The 14,552-nt window shown below is 40.9% G+C and overlaps 1 protein-coding gene across 6 annotated transcripts in view; it reads right to left on the bottom strand.

The window, feature by feature from the left end:
* hectd1 (HECT domain containing 1) overlaps positions 1-14,552 on the bottom strand; it is an 87,051-nt gene that overhangs the window by 1,115 nt on the left and 71,384 nt on the right. For all 6 annotated transcript variants that reach the window (XM_060933907.1, XM_060933910.1, XM_060933908.1 and 3 more), the window contains 6 exons: positions 8,803-8,940; positions 8,081-8,682; positions 7,890-7,968; positions 5,366-5,459; positions 290-440; positions 24-168 (listed from right to left, as the gene is read on the bottom strand). In XM_060933907.1, coding sequence (XP_060789890.1) covers positions 24-168; positions 290-440; positions 5,366-5,459; positions 7,890-7,968; positions 8,081-8,682; positions 8,803-8,940 — 1,209 coding nt within the window. The remainder of the gene's footprint in view (positions 1-23; positions 169-289; positions 441-5,365; positions 5,460-7,889; positions 7,969-8,080; positions 8,683-8,802; positions 8,941-14,552) is intronic.

The following is a 14,552-nucleotide window of genomic DNA, read 5'->3' as shown; positions in this document are numbered from 1 at the left end:
AAAAAAAACTTTCACTGCCATACCTTGCGGACAATCGTGAGACGGGGATGCAAGTTGGCAAGACCACCAGGGGGCAGAGTTGAGCAGCCTGTTGTGAACTGGAGGAAGGCCTTCCTCTCATCCGAGCACATTCCACACAGCACTCGCACAAAGCGCAGGAAACCAGGACTGTAGTGGAAAAGGAAAGCAAGGTGTTGAGAACATGTTCACACCTGAAATATCACTCACCAGAATGCATTACATCAGTTTGCTAAACAGGATGGATTTCTCAGAACACCAAATGACACACCTGTCCCGAGTGTAGCCCAGTTTGGGCTCTGTGTAGTTGACGATGTCCTCAGCTGTCCAGGATGGAGACTGGTTGCCACACAGGATCATCTGGACTTCTTTATGACTGAATGAGCTCAGTTTCTCCATAAGGAATACTTTGTTAAAACCCTCTGCACCAAATCACACACCACAGCAAAAGGTATTTAGCAATGCAGCACATCCAAGTCTGTACACATACACTAGAAGAGCATAAAAATATGGAGATGTGGTATGAAGCTATACAGATTGGCAATTTTTTTTTGTAGCATCATCATGTACAGTGGTGCTTGAAAGTTTGTGAACCCTTTAGAATTTTCTATATTTCTGCATAAATATGACCGAAAACAACATCAGATTTTCACACAAGTCCTAAAAGTAGATAAAGAGAACCCAGTTAAACAAATGAGACAAAAATATTATACTTGCTCATTTATTTATTGAGGAAAATGATCCAATATTACATATCTGTGAGTGGCAAAAGTATGTGAACCTTTGCTTTCAGTATCTGGTGTGGCCCCCTTGTGCAGCAATAACTGCAACTAAACATTTCCGGTAACTGTTGATCAGTCCTGCACACCGGCTTGGAGGAATTTTAGCCCGTTCCTCCGTACAGAACAGCTTCAGCTCTGGGATGTTGGTGGGTTTCCTCACATGAACTGCTCACTTCAGGTCCTTCCACAACATTTCGATTGGATTAAGGTCAGGACTTTGACTTGGCCATTCCAAAACATTAACGTTATTCTTCTTTAACCATTCTTTGGTAGAACGACTTGTGTGCTTAGGGTCATTGTCTTGCTGCATGACCCACCTTCTCTTGAGATTCAGTTCATGGACAGATGTCCTGACATCTTCCTTTAGAATTGGCTGGTATAATTCAGAATTCATTGTTCCATCAATGATGGCAAGCCGTCCTGGCCCAGCTGCAGCAAAACAGGCCCAAACCATGATACTACCACCACCATGTTTCACAGATGGGATAAGGTTCTTATGCTGGAATGCAGTGTTTTCCTTTCTCCAAACATAACACTTCTCATTTAAACCAAAAAGTTCTATTTTGGTCTCATCCGTCCACAAAACATTTTTCCAATAGCCTTCTGGCTTGTCCACGTGATCTTGAGCAAACTGCAGACGAGCAGCAATGTTCTTTTTGGAGAGCAGCGGCTTTCTCCTTGCAACCCTGCCATGCACACCACTGTTGTTCAGTGTTCTCCTGATGGTGGACTCATGAACATTAACATTAGCCAATGTGAGAGAGGCCTTCAGTTGCTTAGAAGTTACCCCGGGGTCCTTTGTGACCTCGCCGACTATTACACGCCTTGCTCTTGGAGTGATCTTTGTTGGTCGACCGCTCCTGGGGAGGGTAACAATGGTCTTGAATTTCCTCCATTTGTACACAATCTGTCTGACTGTGGACTGGTGGAGTCCAAACTCTTTAGAGATGGTTTTGTAACCTTTTCCAGCCTGATGAGCATCAACAACGCTTTTTCTGAAGTCCTCAGAAATCTCCTTTGTTTGTGCCATGATTCACTTCCACAAACGTGTAGTGAAGATCAGACTTTGATAGATCCCTGTTCTTTAAATAAAACAGGGTGCCCACTCACACCTGATTGTCATCCCATTGATTGAAAACACCTGACTAATTTCCCCTTCAAATTAACTGCTAATCCTAGAGGTTCACATACTTTTGCCACTCACAGATATGTAATATTGGATCATTTTCCTCAATAAATAAATGACCAAGTATAATATTTTTGTCTCATTTGTTTAACTGGGTTCTCTTTATCTATTTTTAGGACTTGTGTGAAAATCTGATGTTTTCGGTCATATTTATGGAGAAATATAGAAAATTCATATATAAAGGGTTCACAAACTTTCAAGCACCACTGTAACTCAACCTTCGAGCAGAGCTGCAATAAGGCATGTCCTGTTCTGCCCAGAAGCAAAGTTAAGTGGACAATGTATATGGGTCCGTCTCAGAAACTGGGCTCTCATTTGGGACATTATGGTCAAAAAATAAATTTTCTAATTTTCCTTTTTTTTTTTTAGCATTTACTTAACACTCAATATTTCTTTTGTCATGTTTAATAAGAATAAAGATAGTATCTTGCTTTATCTGGCCTTCACTGTGGAAATTTTTTTTTATTACAATTCAAATGCTTTTGTAAAATTGATTTTCATATAAAATAACTCCATCATGAAGAATTAAAGGCCCTCCTTCACAGAGGAGTGAAAATATTGAATACATTTCCTCTTTTTGATTGCTCGGGTTAAAAATGCCAAGTTATGATGACTGAATTGATTATTCACTTAAATATGATTAATATGATACATTTTGGGTATTTGATATGGCGAAATAGGACACAATGGAAAAATCAAGAACACACCGGAGGTAAAAGAACAGCGACTGTACCGGCTGAAGGTCGCGTGGGTCTCTGCTGCGGCGCGCGAGCATCGGGACATCACTACCGCACCGGACGGAGTGGGGGCGGGGCAAAATGACTGGCCGTAGATTCTATCAAAAATTCGATCTAAATTGACCATGGTTGCAAAATATTGGCCAAAAATACGCAAACACTACAAAATATGAAAGTAAGATGAAAAAGAAACATTCTATTGCCTTATACTGCAAGACTAAACCAAAATAAAACTGTCAAAACTCACCTTTTCAGTGATAACGTCCGAACAGATCACCCGCGTAACAGAGAGACCGCAAATGGAAGCACGATCAACTTCTAACTGTTGGAGTGGAAAATTCCATTCTACACATGCAAATTGTTAATGTGTGCCCTTCCCCGCACACAAATAACACGCTACGGTAAAAAATAGACCACAACTCATTTTATAGCTCAGAAATTCATACAAGACCAGCTACCATCGTAACATATTCTGTAAGAAACATATTCTATACCGAGCTTTCAGCTTTCGTTTTAAAAAACAAAACCGCAGATTTATAACTAAATGTTTATATGGCGTAGTGATTTTAAGTTACTACTTTTGGTGAGGTAGTGACCTTGACCCTGAGGCTTTCCGTTTAGATCAAAACACACGATCGTATTGGTTTTGGGTCTGCGGAAAATGGAGTTACAACGGTGATCAAATATCTTGCATGATGTTTTATTACGGTTATGATTATTCTGTGAGCGCACCAATCCTTAGGTGTATAAAGTTACAACTTAAAATACAATTAGTGATAACTGTAGACTTTTCAGTGGACAACAACCTTTTTAAGGGAACGCGATGTAGTCAACCATTTATCATGTCCCAGATCAAGCTGCCATTTTTCCACAAATTTGCAGAGTTTTTGCCAAAATCTGAACAGAGTATTCACATCAAAGATTGTTTTATCTGTATTATTTCTTTCATCATTTTATTTCAAATTAAAACCAACATCACCATTCAAACATGGATTAAAGCAAAAAAAAATTATTTGACTGAAAATTTACGGGGGGTGGGGGGTTATGGGTGGATTTCGATGAAATTCTGAGAATGATTAACTTAGAACTAATAACTTTATTATCAATTAAGTAATGGATTAATATATTCAATTTATTGCACTTTCTTTCCATTGCTTCCGTGTATTATTTTTTTGTGGCAAACCACACAAATGCAAGCGCCTGGAATGTTTAGTTTTTTGCACCATGAACTAAATGGCTTTCCGTTTTCACCTATTTCGTACAGTCAAGCCCACCTCCACTTGTTTTTTACACCTTTATCGATGGCAGACACATCAGTGCCTTCTTTCATGTAAAGTGCATCCATGCTGCCGAAACCGAAAGCAGAATGACATGCTCCTCTGTGCTCGACGTCAATATAGAAAAAAGTTTGGATCTTCGCTTAAATTAAAATTATAATTTGACCTTACTTTGTGTTGAATACGACTTCAAAAACAATTCAAGATTTTATTAAGAGAAATATTGTGGCCAACACGAGTGTTAAGTTACCTAAAAGATCGCGTCAAGTTGGCTGCTATCTACTTTGCGTTCGTTCTCATTTTCCTCCATCATTTCATAGGCCAGAAACAGATGTTTTGATGTAATTTAACTGAGTAGGCTATGATTATTATTTAACCGGAGTCTTCTAGACATTTTGACTGTTTGGGGCATTGAACGCTGGTGTATGATTTTCAGGGAATAAAGTTTAGCGCATGTCGGAACATCATTGCGCTCGCAGCCTCCAACTCCTCAAACGTCCTTTAAATTGTGATATAACGTAGGCTATAAGGCACAGTTCTAACATGCCTTACACATTGGCCTAATGAAAAAAATAATAATTGTTGGGGCGTCTGCTGATTTGTTAGCTATAAATTTAGGTCTAATTACTTCTGACAGTCTGCAAGCATTGCACCGTCGGGTCTTGAAGTCTGGCTGAAGCAGAGGAGCGGGCTTTCCGGGCTTTATTTTTTCATTTTTTTTTTTTAAACATGCTCTATTTCTATATGTACAGGTTTGAACTAAGTCATTTTGGCAAGATTTAATTTAATACAAAACAGAAATGGTCAGACACAAGCACACCAAGCACATGGGAATGTATTTTGCCAATTTTGACAGCGCATGCTTTTTTAATGCCGCACCACAGACAGCGAACGTTTAAACATGATCAAACATAGGAAATGAACGACACAAAGCATGGCTCAAAAACAAAAAAGTTAAATAAACCCTGCTGATAGTTGATGGTGTTGCAACACATCAGTGTTATAACCCAATCTCTACCCAACCACCCGTCATTTTAATTCTCCTCGGATCAGCACCGACCTCACACTTGGCCTTGGGAGAGTTCAGTTGACGGAAATCCGTCACACAACGGAAAACTTTAATCCATGCATTCAAAACCGTATAGTTTACTGACTGTGTATATTTAGTGGGGTACCCCCACAGTACCCAGTTTCTGAGACAGACCCATATGCTTGTTTTTGGTACACTCTGGTCCTCTGACCCATATCAATCTCATCTGTGACATCAGAAACAACTTTATAAAAAAAAAAAAAAAAGCCCAGACACAATCCACATGCACCAGGTTCATGTAATGAAAAATGACACACATTGAAAAAAAATCTCACCTCTGAAGGCCTCCATTTGCTTCTGTATCCCAGTGTGCATACAGAAGTCAAACATCACCTCCACATACTCCTCTGCATTGTCCAAGGTCACCATCTAATAAACACATACACAGTTTCTAGTTCAGATATGCTGCATAAACCTGTACACACATCCTGACAGAATCCTTCACGTGGCCCTCTTCACATGCATCCATGCCACGGAGTAAGTATACCATTACTGCACATGATGTTAGGAATAGGCTAGTGTGGTGTCCATGCACACAAAGGGGAAGGAGATTCTGCTGGCACACTGATAGCAGCACGCTAGCAATGTACAGTGGTGCTTGAAAGTTTATGAACCCTTTAGAATTTTCTATATTTCTGCATAAATATGACCTAAAACATCATCAGATTTTCACACAAGTCCTAAAAGTAGATAAAGAGAACCCAGTTAAACAAATGAGACAAAAATATTATACTTGCTCATTTATTTATTGAGGAAAATGATCCAATATTACACATCTGTGAGTGGCAAAAGTATGTGAACCTCTAGGATTAGCAGTTACTTTGAAGGTGAAATTAAAGTCAGGTGTTTTCAATCAATGGGATGACAATCAGGTGTGAGTGGGCACCCTGTTTTATTTAAAGAACAGGGATCTATCAAAGTCTGATCTTCACAATGCATGTTTATGGAAGTGTATCATGGCACGAACAAAGGAGATTTCTGAGGACCTCAGAAAAAGCGTTGTTGAGGCTCATCAGACTGGAAAAGGTTACAAAACCATCACTAAAGAGTTTGGACTCCACCAATCCACAGTCAGACAGATTGTGTACAAATGGAGGAAATTCAAGACCATGGTGTGTAACAGTCAGCGAGGTCACAAAGGACCCCAGGGTAACTTCTAAGCAACTGAAGGCCTCTCTCACATTGGCTAATGTTCATGAGTCCACCATCAGGAGAGCACCGAACAACAATGGTGTGCATGGCAGGGTTGCAAGGATAAAGCCACTGCTCTCCAAAAAGAACATTGCTGCTCGTCTGCAGTTTGCTAAAGATCACGTGGACAAGCCAGAAGGCTATTGGAAAAATGTTTTGTGGATGGATGAGACCAAAATAGAACTTTTTGGTTTAAATGAGAAGCGTTATGTTTGGAGAAAGGAAAACGCTGCATTCCAGCATATGAACCTTATCCCATCTGTGAAACATGGTGGTGGTAGTATCATGGTTTGGGCCTGTTTTGGTGCATCTGGGCCAGGACGGCTTGCCATCATTGGAACAATGAATTCTGAATTATACCAGTGAACTCTAAAGGAAAATGTCAGGACATCTGTCCATGAACTGAATCTCAAGAGAAGGTGGGTCATGCAGCAAGACAACGACCCTAAGCACACAAGTCGTTCTACCAAAGAATGGTTAAAGAAGAATAAAGTTAATGTTTTGGAATGGCCAAGTCAAAGTCCTGACCTTAATCCAAAGGAAATGTTGTGGAAGGACCTGAAGCGAGCAGTTCATGTGAGGAAACCCACCAACATCCCAGAGTTGAAGCTGTTCTGTACGGAGGAATGGGCTAAAATTCCTCCAAGCCGGTGTGTAGGACTGATCAACAGTTAGCGGAAACGTTTAGTTGCAGTTATTGCTGCACAAGGGGGTCACACCAGATACTGAAAGCAAAGGTTCACATACTTTTGCCACTCACAGATATGTAATATTGGATCATTTTCCTCAATAAATAAACGACCAAGTATAATATTTTTGTCTCATTTGTTTTACTGGGTTCTCTTTATCTACTTTTAGGACTTGTGTGAAAATATGTTGTTTTAGATCATATTTATGCAGAAATATAGAAAATTCTAAAGGGCTCACAAACTTTCAAGCACCACTATAACATAAGTGTGATGACTAAAACCAAATGCTTACTCTGTTATATCTTCTAAGTGTTGCTAGTGGAGTTCTTCGAAGTGAAAGTGCAAGCTGAGCTTGAGCTTAATCTTGATCCGTGATCTTCAAGAGCAATTATAGCAAGCTATCTAGCTAAAAAAGACAACTCAATTGCCACACCCTTTCAAAACCAAATCTTTGGCTTCCCCGCTTGCTGTCACGTTCACCCTGGCTGCTCATTTTGATGACAAGCACCACATCTACGCATACATAGGGAGCTTCAACAGGAAGAAGCAGGTATAGTGAGTTGATACTTCTGCTCTCTGCCTCTTGTTCACTTCAGTACCTTTATTAATTTAACTCAAACCTTGAACTTGTAGTCACTGCACAAGTTTAGTGAAGCAATGCTAAAAATCATAACGGCATCGTTTCCACCCTATTTCAATATGAAGTGCAGTTTATTTGGATACTGACCAGCCTCTGTTTCCTAACAGCTTTGTAAACGGTGTGCGGACCCGGACAACACAAATCACTCTTTAGCATGTGGCCCAGACCTCCACTGAACACCTCTACTTAGAAAATCATTCATCTTTAAAACTAACTCAAATCATACAAATCTCTCAAAACAAGAGTCAAATCCTTAGCTCTTTTAACATAATGACCTACCTCATCCTCTCCATTGGGTTTAAGGTCCACTGCTGAGAAGCCATGCACTTTGGACGAGGGACAGAACTGGAAATTCAATCTACAAACACACATACATTAAACTAAAGTTTTACACTAAATAAATTTCACAATAAACATGACCTAAAGAGAAAAGCTGAGTTCTTGAGTAATATCTGACATTCATAGCTCACCCCAGATCTTCCACGCTCAGTGGTGGGCCTGAGCCCACTGGGTTCTTCAGCATGAGGCCCTGTAGCCGTGTGTTCTTCTCATCCTCCGAGAGGCTCTTATTGCCCAGTATCTGCCTCCTCTTTACCGCCAGCTCCTTCATCTCCTTGAGGAAGCGTGCTCTGTGAGGGTTTACCAGCTCAAAGTCCTCCCAGGTTAGGATGCCATGATACCAGGCAGGTGGTTTGGGCTTTGGTGGGTCCAAGATGAACTCGGATTTAGAGTCCTCGTCAAAGCTGCCCGTTAAATATGGTTCTTCCTCAGTGGAAGCCTCTGAGTGGATGTCGGAGAAGCGGCGGTCTGAATCTGAGCGCGTCTCATATAAAAGTTTGCTCATGTTGCTCTTGATGTCTCCCATGCAGAGCAGCTTGAAGAAAGGTTGTGAGACAGGCAGATCCACCAACCGGTTGTCCTGTATGCATTTGGCCAGGAAGATGCCTAAGAAAAGGAAGAGCTTTGTGATGCGCTCCAGCTCATCACTATCCTGAGGGAAGGGTGCAGGGAAAAGGCCACACGAGCGCTGTACATAATAGCCTGGTGGTTTCAAGCCACCACCAAGATCCACCTGACCAACACACACAAACAAACAAAAACCTCAGCCTTAAAAACGAACATGAGAGATTCTGAGGTGAAATTCAGCACCCAACATGTAAAAATGTTAAAATTAACAGAGGAGAGAACTGACCTGGCGTGACTCATCATCTGGAAAATCATCATCACAGAGCCAGATCCCCAATGAGGTCCGCTGGAACTCAGCTGCCACAAGGGCATAAAACTCTAGTGTAGGACCCAAACCAGTGCCTTCTTCTCCCTGGAACTCCACCTGCAGGAAACACCACAATAAAAGTCGAGGTACTGCTAAACACTACCATTTTATTTTAAAACCAAGCACTTAAAGTGCATATCACAGGTAAATTCAGGAGCAAGATCAATGTAATTCTCCTATTTTATATGAAACTTTGGTCAAATTAGATTAGATAAACCTTTATTGATCCCTTTGGGAGGGTTCCCTCAGGGAAATTAAGATTCCAGCAGCATCATTACAGATAAACAGAGAAAAGAAATAGAGAAAATTTATTTTATCTAGAAGTATTTACATATACAAATATAAAAAGAATAAGAGAGGGGGAAGGAGGGGGAAATAAATAAATAAATAATACTTTTTAAAAAAAAAAAAAAGGTGGGGAGAAGGGGGGGCGGCAGGAGAGATATTGCACTTTATATTGCACATTGTCCGGTATTGCTTATTGTCAGGCTAGGCTACTGCTCCTTCCCGTCCTCTGTCCTCCTGTTACCCCTCCTCCCCCTAGAGAGGAGTTGTACAGTCTGATGGCGTGAGGGACAAAGGAGTTTTTAAGTCTGTTCGTCCTGCATTTGGGAAGGAGCATTCTGTCAAATATCTGTCACATTTTGCATTTTGTGCAATTTTTTTTTACCTTGCGCAATACCAGAAAAATTCAGTTGAAATCAAGCCATTTGAGGCGAATTGGTCCGCCTCTGAAAAAACTTGGATTTCCCGGGAAACATTGACTTTTGTGACGTTGCGTGTGGGACGCCTCCTTCTGAATCCTACGTCAGCGCTGGTTTGTTTATGAGAAAACGACCTGGTGGTTTTCTGCAAATTTCTTCAACGTTATCGCGTAATTATTAAAATGGTGACCAGATGTATCGTAGGAGGGTGTAGCAACACCAATCTTGATGGGATTAGTACTCATCGTTTCCCAAAAGACCGGACAATGAGAGAGAAATGGGAGCGCTTGATCTACACAGGCTGTGCACTGAAACCGTGCAAAGCTCTCGCAGCCTGCTGGCGCTTCCGCAGGTAACGTCACGAATCTGGCTCCAGACTCACTTGGGATTTTTCCAGATGCGTTTTATTTTATTTTTTTCTGCTGTAGACAGATGGCCTTGTGCAAAATTACCCTTCTGGAGGAGTGTGTAAAAGGGACATACTTTCATATAAAAAAAAAAAAAAAAACGAAATTGGTCCAGAATATGCACTTTAACATGTTTCTTACTTGAAGGTAGAGCTGGGCGATATGGCCTAAAAAAAAATAAAATAAAATAAAAAAATAATCTTCGATTTTTTCACAAAAAGTCCGATTTTCGATTTTAATTGATTTTTTACCCTGACTAAAAATCAAACTACAGATGACAAAGAAACGGTTCAAAACAAGTTTTAACTTTTTGTTTTCACTTAAATTTCCCCTTTGGGGTTAAAGTGCAACCAGAAACCAAAAAGAAGCCAAAAAACAAGCTTGTAGGTGAGATGGCAGACCATGCCATTGTAAACAGTGAGAACATACAGTAACTTTCAGAAAGCTTTCTCCAACATAGCTTAGTTTCAAACTGGCACTGATACAATGCACCCTCAAACTTTATATAAAAAAAAAAAAAAAAAAAAAAAAAAAAAAGTGTTATTTACCAGCTGGGAGGTCCGTATCGTGAAATACTGTGACTGGGGTCTTGAAAGTACTGAGCGAGGCCCTCTGGGCCGAGGTCAGTATTCAAGGCCGAAGTCATGGTATTTCACCATACGGACCGACCTTAAGCTGGTAAATAATATATTTATTTTTTTCTTTACCAAATTCTAACAGAAAACGAGAGCGCCCGGAAGGGAGAACCGAGCCGAGCTGCCATTTTGAATCCTCATTCACGGCTGTAATGCAAACAGCTTCCTCCTCGGTATACAAGTGCACTTCCATGGCAGGAAAAAAAAAAAACAACAACTACATTTTGCCGCTTATGTAGTCCCCTATTTATACAAAATCAAGTCATTCAGGATTCAGCCATGGTTTTGCTCGGCGTTAGCAACAGTTAGAGGTTTTTAGCTTTCTCCTGAAATGATTTCTTTTATTTCTTCTTCCTCAGGGCAGTAAAACTCGCTTTCGCCGTGAACACTGTCGTTATCGCTATCCATGCTGTAAACTTAAATGCTACTCTCCTGAGAAATGCTGGCAAAAATTTATAAGATTTTTGATAATCTTATAAATAAATCTTGTTTCAAAAAAAAAAAAAAGATAAATGTTTGTTGTGAACGAGCGAGTCGCCAGAGGTCCATACCGTAGGATACAGACCCGCTCGCCAGCCAATCAGAACGCAGGATTTGGACCGCAAAAAATAAATAAATAAATAAATAAATAAAAGTGTCCCCTTTTCGATAAAACTGACAAAATAGAGGGAAAAAAATTCCGGACTTTTCCACCCTATGTATGAGCACCATGTCTTTTGCAATAAACACTGCGATAGCATCTGTGATTGCCTTCCACCGCGCCCCATTCTTATCATAACACACACAGTTCGAAAATGTGTCTGGGACGGTTGCTTGCTTTACTGTGGATGGTGCGCTCGTGCTGTGGCTGTTTTCATTCCGCTGGGAGCTGCACTTCTCCCGCTCCGCTGCAGGCTTCTGTTTAGGGTGTTGGAATAAATTCGTCGTGCTGCTTCCTTTGGAAGCAACCATTTTCAAACACGCCTTACAACGAGGACTTGTTTGGTCTGCGTCTGACGCCGCCAAACCAAACCAATTCCAGATCACGGAGGAAGTTGCTCCTTTCTTGGGCACAAGTTGCGGCTTTCCCCCCCCCAATCGCTGCCAGGTTCTTTGTGTGCGTCTATGGCAAGCGCGCAGGAGGAGGGCTATAGTGTCAGTGCCCGATCCGTCCCTGCTGCCCGAGCCGCTCTGCACATGCGCAGAGGGGAGCGTCGGTGGCAGAGGTTAAAACTGAGAGAAGACCGATTTTCATAAAAAAACACATCGTCCTTAACTGTAAATTTGAATTAAATCGATAAAAATCAATTTATCGCCCAGCTCTACTTGAAGGGGTAACGTCATAAATGCAGACAGATGACAAATTAAAGAAAAAGGCAACTTAAAGGGTCTTAGTACTGTAATGGCCCAGTGCACCTTGGTATACATTGTACAAATGTCTGGAACTGTACTAGAGGGATCATTCTTCCAAAAGATATTCCTTCAGTTGGTGTTTTGATGGTGATGGAGAGCACTATCTATCTACGGTGTTGGTTCAAAACCTCCCATTAATGTTTAAATGAGTGAAGATCTGGGGACTCATTTATACAAACATGTATAGAACAAGTTCTAAATTTGTGCAAAGAACCACGATAAAAACGATACATCACATGTGCATATACAAAGATGTATTATTTATATATCAACATGCAATGGACATTGATCAACACCACGCATTCTAAATTGATCTGCCTGTGCACAGCCATACTCATTTTCATAAAGAGGAACCCTGTCCAGTAATTGGCTCGTGGCACTGCTTGCTACGGACAACAATAAGTATGTCAAATGAACAACAATTAAGTAGAGATCCTGATGCACCAAGTGGAGGCAAAACAAACAAACAAACAAACAAACAAACAAACAAACAAACTCTAGTAATTTAGTCTTGGCCAATTCCCACCCACAGGTAGGTCTCCTCATTATATGACAACTAATAACCCAGGAGGGTGAAGACTATGCGTTTCCTCCAAGATGCATGAAGCCAGCCAACCACATCTTTTCAAACTGCTGCTCGTGTTACATCATGAGGTGGCATAACACCCTCAGAAGAAAGCGTTATCCATCCCCTTCCACAAGACTGAGCTCAGACTCCCAGGAGTGTCACTGTGATCGACAGAGGAGAGAGAGTATGCCATCACTCCCATCCAGAGAACACAGCCAATTTTACGCTCTTGGCTCTAGATTGGTGTTTTAACTCAGAATATCAGGATGATGGGGCTTTTCTTTTGTGCCACTCAGAAGCCATGAGGGGAAAAAAAAGAAGAAAAAAAAAAGTTTTGCCATCTCCCCCCACAGCAGACCTGGGCATTTTACGGCCCGCGGGCCGCATCCGGCCCTTTGGTTCATTCTGACCGGCCCACGTAAGGTTAATTAGAAATTATAAAATAAACGTATTTTCTAATTTTACCCCATGCATGGACTGAATGTGCATTGCTTTTATTTTGAAGTTGTGTTCAACAAAAACGCAATGCGCGTGACATGAACATGAGGCCATCCTTAAAAAAAACCCGTTTCCTGTCCACCAGGTGAGCAAAAAAATTTTCCAGTCGGGAGGGAGGGATTTTTTTTTTTTTATATATATGGATGGATAAGAAATCGCAATGCTGTGTTTGCTTTTTCTTTCAGTACTTTTTTATTACAAAATCAGACACATTTAATAAAATATGACCGTTTAATCAACTGAAACTTGTACAAAAACTTTAAGTTAGCATTTTAAATGCTGACTGCAACATTTGCAAAACTTTTACAAAGGTACTTAAAATGTCCGACACACGGACTTTTTGTAGTTCTAAATCGAGCGTTAGGCCTAGTTCGGATGAAATTACACTATTAAAATGATCACTGAATGATTTGTTTTTCTGAATCTTTACTATTTTGTTGTTCGCTAGAATACCATTTTGCGATTTCACACTTAAGCAAATGTTTGAAAACTCCGGATCTCCTTCCTTCATGGTGGCTGCCATTTTTTTGTGCCGCACGGCGCATGCGCAGAGCTGATTCAATTCTATATTCTGCGCGGAATGCAGGGCTTTCCACAAGCGCCGGCTGCTGGCCATACAGCCACACAATTAAGTCCAGCCGGCTACTTTAATGACTTATTTTTGTAGCCCACAGGCTCTAAATATTGATTTTCGATTTTAATAAAATTAAATGTTTATCTAATGGACTGACAATGATGTCAAACTGAACCGCACTCATTTAAGTTGTGATTCATGCTGTTTGTACCAATAATAACCACAAATTCCCCGCAGACTTCGTTGATCAAGGGAGAATAACTCATCCGCGGCCCCGACATGCGGTGTGTGCGCGCACACTCGGCGGAGGCAGTAGTGTGTCGGGGCTGTCGGAGGGAACAGAAGCAGAGATAACGCTTATTTTGTCTCTGGTAAACCAGTCTTCTCTCGTTCAATTACGTGCTCGCATCAAAAGACACCGTTGGTTGTAAATGAACCCAAACTGAGTGGTTGGAGTGTATTTTCATACACAAATGGAGAAATGTTGGCTGAGTGTGTAATTGTGTAGCCCCACTGCAGACCGCTGTCGTTGTTAATTCATAGCATGCTCAGCTGCGTGAATGTGTCATGCACCGAAAATAAGAGATTTACAAGCCAGGAACGCCTCATGATGCAATACACAAGAAAAGAAAGAAGATTTACTGCCATTTTACTTTGTATTTGAGTAAAGTGAATAAATAAATGGTCTGTGGAAAATGCATTTAATCCTGGGAACTGCGTGCACAGGAGTTTATTTTGTGTTTACTCCCCCCGGCTGGCTACTTATTTGTCATGGCTGGCTAGTATGAGCCTTAGTGGAAAGCCCTGGGAATGCGGAAATGTCAAGTTCGATTTTAGATTTACGAACTTGAAAAAAATGCCGAAAAACCGGCGTTAAAAAAAAAAATTCAA

Source organism: Neoarius graeffei, chromosome 11 (genome assembly GCF_027579695.1).
Source record: "Neoarius graeffei isolate fNeoGra1 chromosome 11, fNeoGra1.pri, whole genome shotgun sequence".
Taxonomy (NCBI): Eukaryota; Metazoa; Chordata; class Actinopteri; order Siluriformes; family Ariidae; genus Neoarius; species Neoarius graeffei.
Note: the sequence above shows the minus strand (reverse complement) of the source record. Positions and strands in the feature narration are given on the sequence as shown.